The sequence below is a fragment of the Lissotriton vulgaris genome, chromosome 1_1, assembly GCF_964263255.1.
Source record: "Lissotriton vulgaris chromosome 1_1, aLisVul1.2, whole genome shotgun sequence".
NCBI classification, from domain to species: Eukaryota; Metazoa; Chordata; class Amphibia; order Caudata; family Salamandridae; genus Lissotriton; species Lissotriton vulgaris.
This window is the reverse complement of record NC_141685.1, coordinates 193,286,179-193,299,161: the sequence shown is the minus strand read 5'-3', so window position 1 is coordinate 193,299,161 and position 12,983 is coordinate 193,286,179. Positions and strand designations below refer to the sequence as shown.

The following is a 12,983-nucleotide window of genomic DNA, read 5'->3' as shown; positions in this document are numbered from 1 at the left end:
GGATCTCTAAGTGTGCGAGACAAAAACATTATTGTTTGCATTCCATCAGGGCCCCTTTGTTGCAAAACCGCCCCTAAAACTTTCTCGCTTGCATCAGTAATAAGAATTAGTTTGAGGTCCGGATTGAAACTACTAAGGGAAGGAGCGGATTTAAGCTTTTGCTTGATATCCCGAAATTCACATTCACACTCCTCTGACCACACAAAGTCAACTCCCTTCTTCAATAAGCTTCTCATGTTGACCGCACAATCAGCAAAATTCTTCAAAAAATTTAGAGTAATATTATACAACTCCCAAAAATGTCATAAGATCACTCTTACATTTAGGCAAACTCATCTCCTGAATAGTATTCACTAATTCAGCCTTAGGTTTCATACCTCCACTGGTAATATTGTGTCCCAAATAGTTCATGGAATCTGTCTTAAACCTACATTTCTCCGCCTTGATGGTTGAATTGTACTCAACCAACCTTTCTAGAGTTTTCCTAAGCCTTCCATCATGTTGCTCTTCATTGTAGGAGAGTAGGGTCTGCTATCCTATGGTCACCCCAAATTGTTGCTTTTTGCTTCACTGGTTTATGACTTAATGTGGCTGTGGGCCTGCTAATCAGACCCACAGCCTGCTGTTCTCTCTCTAAATTAATACCAATGCACTCTAGGTGCATTACCAATTGGAACTGGTTCACCTTATAGGCCCCTGTAACAGTGTACTCTAGGTGCCCAAGGCATACGTGTAACCCAGGCCTACCAGGGGCTGCAGCATGTATTGTGCCACCCCTGGCCTGGCCTAGCTATTTGACACAACTGGCTGTTCACTCAGCTGGGGTACGTTGGTGTAATCACCTCTTACTTAGATATAGTATATCTATATCTAACATATATGGACACATGGTAACCTATAAGTCACTCCTATGGCAGGCCTCGACAATCCTGGAGGCAGAGTGCTTGGTTTCATGTGAGATGTTGCTCAGGCATGAGCTGAGCCTGTCTGCAGCTTTCGGAACAACGTCCTTTAGCTGTTTCATGATATTGCCATACCATATACTCTTAAGTGCATTATGAACCTCACGATTAAATGCTATCTTTGGTTTGGCTTTATCAAAACATGTTGAGTAAGGTGTCATACGAATTGGAATATTACCCCCTTGCCAATTCTGGTGACGGGGGTAGCATTCCACCCTTCTAGAGGGGCACGACATGTACCTAACCTGAAACCCGGGTAAAGTTAAACATGAGCCTCAGCATCACAAAATGTATGCTGCCACCACAGACACGAGTCTGACCTCCTGCTGCTGGGAGTCCTTCCAGCTTGGGAGGCCTGGACAAAGGGTTTCCTGTCAGGGGAGCTGCTTGCACCACCCCAGAGAGGATTTTGTTTAGTGGGTTTGGGAGGGCTGAATAGATTGAGACATGCCTGGGGCACACAAGGTGTCCCTGTGGATATGCCAGTTCAAACCGGAGCTGGGGCTTTCCAGCCCCAGTCCTGGTGCGAAACTGGACAAAGGAAAGGGGGTGTAATCACCCCACTTCCTGGTCCCACCCAGAGGAGGGACCTAGCAGGTGATCTGGCCCCTAGATTTGGTTTAAGAGTAGGAGCTGTGTCCTAAGACTTCAGATCATCCTGAACTCGACTTGCAACTAAGAAGAAAACTGGACTTCCACATTCTGCTGCACAGAAGACTGAAGAGAATCTTCCTTGTGGCCAAGGAGTGACCACCCTGTAAACACAGGCACCATCGAGCAACTCGACGTCTGCTTTGCCGCCGCCTCCTGCCAGAGCCCGAGCCCAGAGCCCGACAAGACCTGGATTCCCGGACTTCTCAGAGCCCGATCCACAGTCCCTGAAAAGAAGAGACCCGTGGAGGCACCGAGAGACGTGGGACCGGCCATCTTGGAAGATCCACGAGATGCTGACTGCACAGCACCTGAGGCATCCTCAATGCTGTGCTTTGGGGTTTGAGAATCCCCACCACCGAGCAGCATCTGCACCGAAGATGAGGCCTGATGCATCCACGAGATCTGCGTGGGGCCCTTTTGCATTTTGCCACTCAACGCGTCATCCCGGTCACTGGTCCATTGGCTAGTGGTCATCTTGGCGACGAAAACTTGAAACAACACTGCTGGTCTGGTTGCTTTAGACTGGCCCTTGCTTCCCTGAAAAGAAGCAGCCCCTCTGACCTTGCTGGTCAGAGTAAGAAGCCAACTTTGATTCCTGCGTGGCTTGCATTAGCCAAGGTCTGTTTGCTCTAATCAAGAAGCCGACACCGCCATCAGCTAGAGCCTTCGTGGGACAGCTCGTGATCGACTCCTGGATCTCGCTGACCTCTTTGTGTTCACTTGGCTGCAGAGACAAGCTTCACTTCTTCACCTGTTGGCACCCGACATCGCCTGGTTCCTTCCTGGTTCCACGCCGGTCACTGGCTAGTGACTTTGAACATTGTCCCTTCTGCTTTCAGATCTTCACCTCTTCCGATCCACCCTTGGATCCACCGGAACTCTTCTGGGCTGGCCGCCTGCAGCATCTTCATCTTCAGGCTCCATTGAACTGCACGACGAAACCTGATGCACTTTCACACCTATGCACCCGTTTCCTGTGGGTGAGGTAACGCTAGCACTTCGGTGCTCCTGTGTAGAGAAACATCTCTAGTGTCTAGGTTTCCCATTGCTAGGTTCTAGTCCATCCGAAAGACTCCCCTTGCAGTAACTTTGTACTTTTTACGCACCCATTGAAAGTCTATGGGAGCCCGAGTGTAACTTTCAGCACTGCACACGCATTCCGTGGGCCTCCTGGTCACTAACTCTCGTTAGCTCCTTGTAGTCCCAGCGATTCCCCAGGCCCTAGGCCTTTTCCTTTTCAGAATAGTGGTTCTTATACCACTATTTTAGTATGTGGTTTGAGCGGCCACCAGGGCATATCCTCATTTGTGCAACATTTGTATATGTAACCTCTTGGCTGCTAATGACAAGGGTAACTCGTCATGGACTTTCCATTGATTTCAATGGAAATTACAGCAAAAGAGTAATTGTACCTTAGCGCTAAAGGGGTTAAACACTGTCTTGTTTTAACGCATTTGCTTCTGTGCTCATAAAGAGTATAGGGGGTACTTTTAGTAAATAAATACATATATATTTTCAATATATATCTGTGTGGTGTCCTTTCATTTGGTATTCAAGGAGCCAACTTCTCACATTCATCATCACCATATATTAATATGTCATCTTGGTAAACATAAGTGCCATGAAGCCCACACAAAACCTTTTCCATGACCCTCTGGAAGACGGAAGAGGCTGACACTAAACCAAAGGGCATTTGCTTAAACCTAAAAGTTCCAAAGGGTGTTATAAAAGAGGCGAGGTCCTTGCAAGAGTCATCAAGTTCAATCTGATGATATGCTGAAGTAAGATCGATGGTGCTAAAAACCTTAGCACTACCTAATAACATCAGGAGCTCATTTATATTAGGTAGGGGATATTTATCTACTACAACACATCAGTTCAATTGGCGCAAGTCAATGCATAATCTTAAATCGCCATTCGATTTCCTGGCTGCCACAACTGGAGCCAACCATTCGGTCCCTTCTACATCCACAATAATGCCTCCAGTTTTTAGCTTTTCCAACTCTCTTCTCATGTCATCCCTTACTGCAATAGGCACGCTCGTCACCTTACAGCTAACTGGTACTGCATTTTCTTTTAGCACAATCGTGTGCTGATATCCTCTAAGACATCCCAGTTTATTACTAAACACTTTAGGATAACTATTTTTCAAACCACCAACAAAGTTGGAATCCGCCTTTTCAACTATCACAGAATTAACAAGCTCTCTCAACTGTATCGGTGGATCCGCATTAGGGTCCAAATACACTCCAAGATCACCCTGATGAACCCAACTAATCAAACTGTCCCCTTTTTTAGAAACATAGATCTTACCCGAAAGGAATCTTCCCCTGAACTCTATGAGACTAATAAAATATCCATGTAACTTGATGGGCTCCCCACCATAAGCCAAGGGCCTAATGTCTGTTTTCAACGGTTTTACTTTTCCCTTCAATTTCTTCAAATAAAATTCACCAGAGACAATGGTTATCTTTGCACCGGAATCAAACAAAACCTTTGTGCTAGCACCTTCCACCAAGATGCAATCAGATGGGCAACTCTTTTTAATACCGTCCACTGGTCGTACAAAAATCTGACCACATTCACAATCATCACTACCAGAGTCTACATGTCCATATTCTTACACTTCGGCCTCCTTAACTTTACGTGTAGGCTTACTTTTACATAGCAAAGTTAAATGCCCTTTTTTCCTGCACTTACTACAGGTTTGATGTAATGCTGGGCACTTCTTGTCATTTGCCAAGTGTCCAGTTTTGCCACACCTAAAACACTTGACATTCATCCATCTCTCACTACCCTTACCATCATGTACAGCTGTACTTTTCTGCTTTTCTTTAAATTGAAACTCAGTCTTGCTCTTTACTTTACTCTCCTGAACTCTACAAATCTTATCTGTATCACTCTTTAATACCGCAACACATTTTAAAGAATGTTCTATACTTTTCGCAACAACTAATACTTCATCTAAAGTTGGTTCATCCCATAACCATAATTCTTCTCTGATCTTTTCCATTCTACATCCAAACATAAACTGATCATGTATCCTTTCATCAGGGAGATTTCCTAATTTGCAGGAAGATACAAGCTTTCTTAAATACGTAATATAACCTTCCACAGTTTCCTACGCACCTTTCATTCTTTTCGCTAAGATTGTGCTAACTTTGGTAAGAAATTCTTATCTAATTTTTTAATGCATATTTCGTAATCATTAAGACCATTAGCATCTTCATCAGATAAATCTGGTAAATGGTCAAAGACATCTTGCCCCTCTGATCCCAAACAATGCAACAACAAGGAAGATTTCCTCTCAGCACTGAGCGAAGGTCCACAAACTCTTGCATACCTTTCGAAGACCACCTTCCACTTTTTCCATGGAATAGGAGGATCCCCAGGGTCAGTTAGGAAAAAGGGTGCAGCTGTGACATTTTGCATTTTTATCTATACCTTAAATAAGAGTAATGTTCAATTATACCTAGCTTATTACTCTAGATAAATAGTATAACTCTAATAATCATTTACATTTGCGTAAATATATATTTGTTATATATGTATAATATTTTAAATTTGACCAAAAGCAATTTCTGGAAAAGTAATGCAATATTGTTAGAATGCAATTGAAATGATAGTAAATCGTTATTGTAATGTTATTGTAATGACCACAAATATCCACTAGATGTCGCTGTTACACCACCTTATGATGAATAATTGTTCTCATAAACAGTATTCCAAGTCTTGAAGAGAACCAAAATTGGCACGATGTTGCAGCATGTGGCGTGATGAAAAATGAAGTGAAATTCAGCACAAACTAGGTTTAAATGATAAAAATAACTCTGAAATACTCGTCGAGATGAAGAAATGTATGCCTAGTATTCAAAATGGCCACGACGCATAACGTATGACATCATGCGTCCATCCACGGAATCTCAGTAGGCTCAAGACACCTTGAAACAGATCGCCGAGCAAGTTGGAGAAGCAATTCTTCCGTCACAAGATTCGAGTGACCCACGATCTCGAAAGGATGGTCAGTAAGTGAGATTTTAAAAGATGCTGCAGCAAGACGATTGTTTTCACTCGCCTAATTGCACATGCCTTGTTTACTTTCCAATTTCAGCCGTCACACCCGATTGATGTACACGCGGCCACATTACTCCCTTGCGCTTGGCTTCACACTTTGTTTATTTTCTAACTTTCCAAGTCCAGTCGTTACACTTGATCAATGTACACAGAGCCACTTTGCTTAAATGTGCTGAACTCCACAGTTTGTTTATTTTCTAATTTCAGCTGTCACACTCGACTAATATGATTCCTGTCACGCTAGCAAAAGATTAAAATATATTTTCTTAAGTGTAATGAAGTTCACGCGCTTGACTCCACGGACCAGACTTTTAAAAATATGCCTCTTTCCATGCTCATTTAATCGCATTTAACAAACTATGGTTTATTTCAGTTACCTTGGAAAGCCATGGAGCCCCTTTTCTCCATGATTGATCTGTGAGAGAAACAACCCTTCCCTTCCGCTGCAACACTTATGGTGCCCCAGCCCCTATCGCTTCGCACTTGTCCTGAGGAAGACCCTGATGGTAAGGTTCAAGATACCTACAAAAAAGGTGTCGAAGCGTCGACTCTAGAACACCTCCCAATACCTAATCGACAGTGATAAATGGACTTTGACCTTATGTGTTATATGGCAAATATGCATATAGTATGTGGACTTTGACTATCCGGTATATGACCAATATATACCAGAACTGTTTGTGATATTTTGTCACTACCACAAAACTTTCTTTCCCATCACTTGCCTCATCTTCACTAACGGCCCCACCAGACCGCCGGGGATGCCTGGTCTCACCCTGGAGATACCCATTAAGGGACCATCTCTCAGGGAAGCCAGGAAGGGTTTCACAGCGGTCGAAGCGCCTTGGGACCCTCCGGGTAAGTAGTGTGCTATATAAATGCCTATACATTTACATTTACATCACTTGCCATCCTACACTCCCTCCCCCCTCCTCTCTGTGCACCACTCATGTGAATTTGATACCTTGTTAGGTTTTTCCCACAATTGTTTATCTACATAAAATGCATATCCCCAATGTGATTAAATAACATTGGTCGAAAACTACTGTTTTCTCTTTCATTCAATACTGTTGAATGTCAAGTTTCTTTATTTGTGTACTTCTTTCCCTTCCATGTGAAAGCCATTAATACACTGGGACCACTTTAATATATACCGTCTAAATAGTCCCAGTCAATATCCATCTTCGCATCCCTGCTCGCGTGGTAGTTAGTGTATCATGAATTTGAGAGGTGGCGATGCACCAGCAAGACCAACGAAATCACCACCCACAACAAACATGGCCCAATCACAAGCGGGGAGAAGGAGAAGAAAAGAATAAGAGGGTGAGAGAAGACAAAATTCTCTATTATATTTTTATATACCATTACTGGGGTATTACAATGGATCCTGCTCGTGATTGCAAATCGTGTCGGTTCCCGGTGATACAGGAAGTAACAGAACACCCCCAAGGTTTACCACAGGACGAGGATGATGGGCATGGAATGAATGCACAAGATGAGGGGCATGCATATGATGGGCTTGTTCCCAAGTTTGTTCCTCGGGGGATAACCTCCCAGTCTACCAAATAAAATAGCCTACCCAGACATCTATTTGAATCAGGAATATTATTAACCTTGTTTTCCTCTTGGCCATCACCAATAAGAGGAGTTAGTGGGTGTGTGGCCTATGTAGTAGAAAAATATAGCTTAAGCAAAGAGCTATGAAAGACAGGATGGATTTGGTAATCAGCGGGTAGTTCTAGTTTCATTGCTACGGGATTAACAACTTATAGTATTTTAAATGGACCCACATACCTAGGTTGTAACTTCTTGGGCCTACCCAAATGTAAGTTCTTGGAAGTCAACCACACCAAATCACCACGAGCAAATGACGGGGCAGGGTGCTGATGTTTATCTGCCTTCTCTTTCATACCCTCTTTACTTGCCTATGGGTGCATTTGTGCTTTTTTCCATAAGCCTTTTAGAGTGGATCATAACATCTCAACTGTGGGCACTGTAAGAAGTTGGCCTGGTATATGATGCTCACTAGTTCTAGTGATCACCTTGTACCATGCCAAGCAACCCTTATGAAGATTGGTTGTAAGTACACCTTATAGACCAGCTATCCTAGAGGTAGCATGGACAAAGCAGTCTTAGGCTAAACTCAGTAAGGCATGGGAAGCAAGCTGTTTTACCATACACAATCCCCTTGAATACCAAATAAAAAGGACACCACACAGATATATATTGAAAATATATATATATATATATATTTATTAACTACAAATATCCCCTATACTCTTTATGAGCACAGAAGCACAAGCGTTAAAACAAAACACAGTTTAAATACACAAAAGTTGCACAATATGGATGAGCCCTAGGGGCCACCTAAACCATATACTAAAATAGTGGTATAAGAACCACCTAGCTGAAAGGCAGTAGGCCTAGGGCCTGGGGAATCGCTGGAGCTGTTCGGGACTAACAGTGAAGAAGTCGGGAAAAGGCCCGCGGGACTCGTGTGCAGTGCGGAAAGTGCACACATATACCAATGTTAAGTCAATGGTGCGTAAAAGTTACAAAGTTAGTTATTAAGGAACCTTCCGAGTGACCTAGAGGAGTGAAACTTTAGACACAGACACTAGAGGTGTGTACCAGTGTGGGAACACCGGCGTTGCTGAGTTACCTCACCCACAGGAAGCGGGTGCACAGGTGCGAAGTAGTGTCGGGTTTCGTCACGCAGGTCGATGGTGCTTGGAGCTGAAGATGCTGCAGGCGGCTCGATGTGAAGAGTTCCGGTGGATCCAAGGGTGGATCTGAAGTGGTGAAGACCTGAAAGCAGAGGGGACAATGTTCAAAGTCACTAGCCAGTGACTACCGTGGGACCAGGATGGAACCAGGCGATGTCGGATGCAAACAGGCGATGAGGTGTAGCTTCTCTCTGCAGCCACGTGGACACGAAGAGGTCGAGGACGTCCAGGCATCGGTCACGAGCTGTCCCACAAAGGTTCTAGCTGATGGCGGTGTCGGCAACCTGATCGGAGCAAACAGGCCTTGGCTACTGCAAGCCACACAGGAAGTGAAAAAGGCTTATCACTCGGACCAGCAAGGTCAGAGCGGGTGCTCCCTTTTACAGGAGCGAGGGCAACCCTGGAACAACCAGACCCGCAGTGTAGATTGTAGGTTTCGTCGCCTAGATGGCCGCTGACCACGTGGCAAGTGGCCGGGATGGCGCGTCGAGTGGCACGATGCAAAAGGGCCCCATGCAAATCGTGGAGATGCTGGGGGGCTGATCTTCGGTGCAAGGGCTGCTCGGTTGTGGGGCTTCTCAATACCCAAAGCACAGCATCAAGGGTGCCTCGGGGGCTGCGCAGTCGGCTTTTCGGGGGTCTTCCAAGATGTCCGGTCCCACGTCTCTCGGTGCCTCCACGGGTCCCTTCTTTGCAAGGACTGTGGATCGGGTGGCGAGAAGTCTGGGAGTCTGGGTCTCGTCAGGCTCTGGGCTCGGGCTCTGGCGGGAGGCGGCGGCAAAGCAGACATCGAGTTGCTGGATGGTGCCTGTGTTCACAGGGAGGCCACTCCTTGGCCACAAGGGAGATGCTCTTCAGTCTTCTGTGCAGCAGAATGTCGAAGTCCGGCGTCTTCTTAGTTTAAAGTTGATTTCAGGATGATCTGAGGTGCTGTGGCACTGCTCCCACTCTTATTCTCAATCTGAGGGGTGGATCACCTGCTAGGTCCCTCCTCTGGGTGGGACCAGGAAGGGGGGTGGTTACACCCCCTTTCCTTTGTCCAGCTCCTTGCCAGGACTGGGGCTGGAAAGCCCCAGAACCGGTTTGGGCTGGCTTATGCACAGGGACACCTTGTGTGCCCCAGGCATGTCTCAATCTATTCAGCCCTGTCCTACCCAATACATAAAATCCTGTCTGGGGTGGTGCTCGCACCTCTCAAGGCAGGAAAGCCTTTGTCCAAGCCTCCCTCGCTGGAAGGACTCCCAGCAGCAGGAGGTCAGACTTGTGTCTGTGGTGGCAGCATCCATTTTGTGATGCTGAGGCTCTGGTTAACTTTAACCGGGGTTAGGGCTATGTACATGTCGTATCCCTCTAGAAGGGTGGAATGCTATCCCCATCGACAGAACTGTCGAGGGGATAGCATTCCAAATCGTATGACACCTTACTCGACATGTTTTGATAAAGCCAAACCAAAGTTAGCATATAACCGCGAGGATTATAATGCACTTAAGAGTATATGGTATGGCAATATCCAGGAACAGCTAAGGGAGTTGTTCCCGACAGCTGCAGACAGGCTCAGCTCATGCTAGAGCACCATCTCACATGAAACCACGCACTCTGCCCCCAGGATTGTCAAGGCCTGCCATAGGAGTGACTTATAGTTTACTATGTGTCCAGTTAGGCTAGATATAGATATACTATACCTAAGTAAGAGGTGATTACACCAACTTACCCCAGCTGAGTGATCAGCCAGTTGTGTCAAAATATGGAGGTTAGGCCAGGGGTGGCACCATACATGCTGCAGCCCCTGGTAGGCCTTGGCTACACCTATGCCCTGGGTACCTATGGTACACTGTTACAGGGTCTTAAACCAAAGACAGGGGCTCAATCTAACCCGGAGGGAACTAGAGCTCCAGAGTACTATGTAGTAAAAAATATTTATTCCCTTCGGGAGGTAAATAAGCACCAGTTCAAATACTCACTTCAATCAATCAAAATCTCACACTCACTAGTATGTATATCATACTGTTTGGGAAATACTCAACAATGGAAAAGCCAGTTATCATAAAAATTTACAATTTTATTTGACATACAATATAAATATAAGTCAATAAACAATTGAATTAAAACCTAACACAATACATTCATGTTAAAAAAACACCTAATGTGGATAGGGAGAAATATAAACCCAAGCAATAAACTTTTTCTTGGTATTGTTAATTTGGACACTTTTTCGTCAACATTGGGAAGTTTTCATTTCTTATACCCAAAAGCTAGCTGACAACTCCAAATGTAACCATTCTTTAGTGCGTCAACGCGTTTCGGAAGCCCTGGATGATTTTGGCCTCCTTCTTCAGGACAATGTTTATACATTTCTCCACATTCAGTCTTTCACCTAATACATGTAAAATATCACTATTAATGAACATATTTAAATAAAACTTATACACCATATATAAGGAATTTTAAATTAAAAACAATCTTCTTTTTATGTTTTATCCTATACAAAAACCTCACAAGGTCATGGTTATATACTTTAGATCAGTACCATCATATTTATATGGACATTTGTGGTCTTGTGTATCAGCTCCCATTTTTTTTATATATATATAAAAAAAACTTCCATTAGTATAAAGCCAACCCTACATAGAACGGAAAGGCTATGGTTATTACCCTATATTTCCTAGAAGCCGCTGGTCATAACAACACTATGATGACATTTGATCTGGATGTATCGAGTATATTTTCTTTATCAAATACAATTGTTAAAAAACTTGCATTAAAAATGTTTTTTCTTTTTCATTAGAGCATTTCCCAACCTAGTAGAAACTATACATTTCATCATACAGTCCACACTCTTATACCATACAATACTTTACAATACTCAATCATCAAGTTTGAGTATGACTCACCTATGCTAATGCATCTGGGTGACTACGGAGTATATTCAGATTGTTTCCTATTTTGGATCGTGTTCTTCGTGACTTTTAGTATCACCAACTGTTAATAGATATAAATAAATCAATACAACCTATTAATATTCCATACTGGTTGGACCCTAAAAGGCCTCTTTTAGTTGATTCCAGTAATCTATTATTTACCTGAAAAGGGTTATTATCGGCTTAGACCGTGATGTTTCATGACACTATTGTATGTGTCTGTAATAGGATGCCCCTGTTCTGCTCCTAATTGGGAAAGACGATATTTAAAAGTTGTTGAAAACTATTTTTGGTGCGAGCTAACATAGTTTTGTCTCGCCTTCCAATACAAGATAATTACCCTTTTGCTCTTTTCAGTCTTGTATATATTCAGGTCCCTTTTCTATCAGTTGCATTGCAGTTTTTACTTTGTTATTCTATAAGAAAAATTAATAACTGTTTAACTGTTATTTGTATTTATGATGGCAGATATAATATTATAAATTCATGCAAACTCTCACCTATAATAAGGGACTCTTGTTCCACGATAAAACTGTTGCATCCGGGTAATAAAATGCTCACGGCTGCAGATTCATAAAATACAAAACGAACAAATGTTCCTAAATTTTATTGGATATCTTGCTTAGATTAAGCATCATTATTTCAACAAGTTAGTACGTTTTCAATAAAATCGTAGGTTTAAATCTCAATTTCATGCGCTTTATTTACGTTAATACCATTTTGGTTACCGCCGCGGAAGTCATTTAACACGGCGTGCAGTATTAACCCCAACGTTCTAAACTCACTCCGCTTACCGGCTTTATTACAGGGGTTAAAAGCAACCCCTCGGTTTGCGTGATTAATGGCACACGTCTAATTGTCGGTATACCGATTTAAACACGTACCTCGTATCGTCGCCTGGCAGGTTTTCCCGGATGTTTCTCAGACGTCTGTTCGATCGCCTCTCATATTTGAATAAACAACCCTGTTTCCCGCGCACACGTTTTTAAAGGCGCCTAGCACTTACGTATTTACGTGCTCGGCTCGTTGTTTGTATGCTTTTTTCTTTGAGCAAATCTTTATTGATACGTGCACAGCCATGGTTCCTTATTTGTTTACTTTATGAATAGTTGCGTATCTTTTTCTATTTGTCCACTTGTAATGAATTTTCTCCTTTATTTCACCAATTCGGTCCACCTATATTATTAAAGTTTATAAATGACTAGTTTATTTATATATCGTCATTCTGTGTTTTTGAAGGTTAAGTCGATTTTATGGATTTTAATCTTACAAAAATCGCTACTATATTCGACCATGTATGCTTCACAGATAGAAAATAACACAAATACAATTTGAAGCATTATGCTATTTGACTTTATTATGTTAAAACAGAACGGATACATTTTTATGGACCAGAATCCTAACATTGATTTGACTGTATGCTATATATATCTGGTTACAAGCTCCTCTCGCTTTTTATTAATTTCTGTTGTAGGGTATCAATTCTATTTGTTAACTATTTATATTATCAAATTAATACTTCTGATGTGGGGCAGCATGTAAACGCATTTTAACCCTATCTAATATATGCAGAGAGTTTGATGGTTCCTACTTTATGTAAGAGGTCTTTTTTATAAAATTACCGAATTTTGGGCATTAGTTGTTACTCT

The 12,983-nt window shown here is 42.9% G+C and overlaps 1 protein-coding gene across 2 annotated transcripts in view; it reads left to right on the top strand.

Moving 5' to 3' along the window:
- LOC147738151 (vomeronasal type-2 receptor 26-like) overlaps positions 1–12,983 on the top strand; it is a 249,576-nt gene that overhangs the window by 126,502 nt on the left and 110,091 nt on the right. The window contains exons 1-2 of one of the 2 annotated variants that reach the window (XM_086952164.1): positions 5,573–5,637; positions 6,064–6,196. The exons of the other annotated variant lie outside the window; for it this stretch is intronic. Of the exons in view, the coding sequence (XP_086808290.1) occupies positions 6,194–6,196 (3 nt within the window). The 5' untranslated portion in view covers positions 5,573–5,637; positions 6,064–6,193. Of the gene's footprint in view, positions 1–5,572; positions 5,638–6,063; positions 6,197–12,983 lie in introns of those variants that run through there. 2 annotated transcript variants of the gene reach the window in all.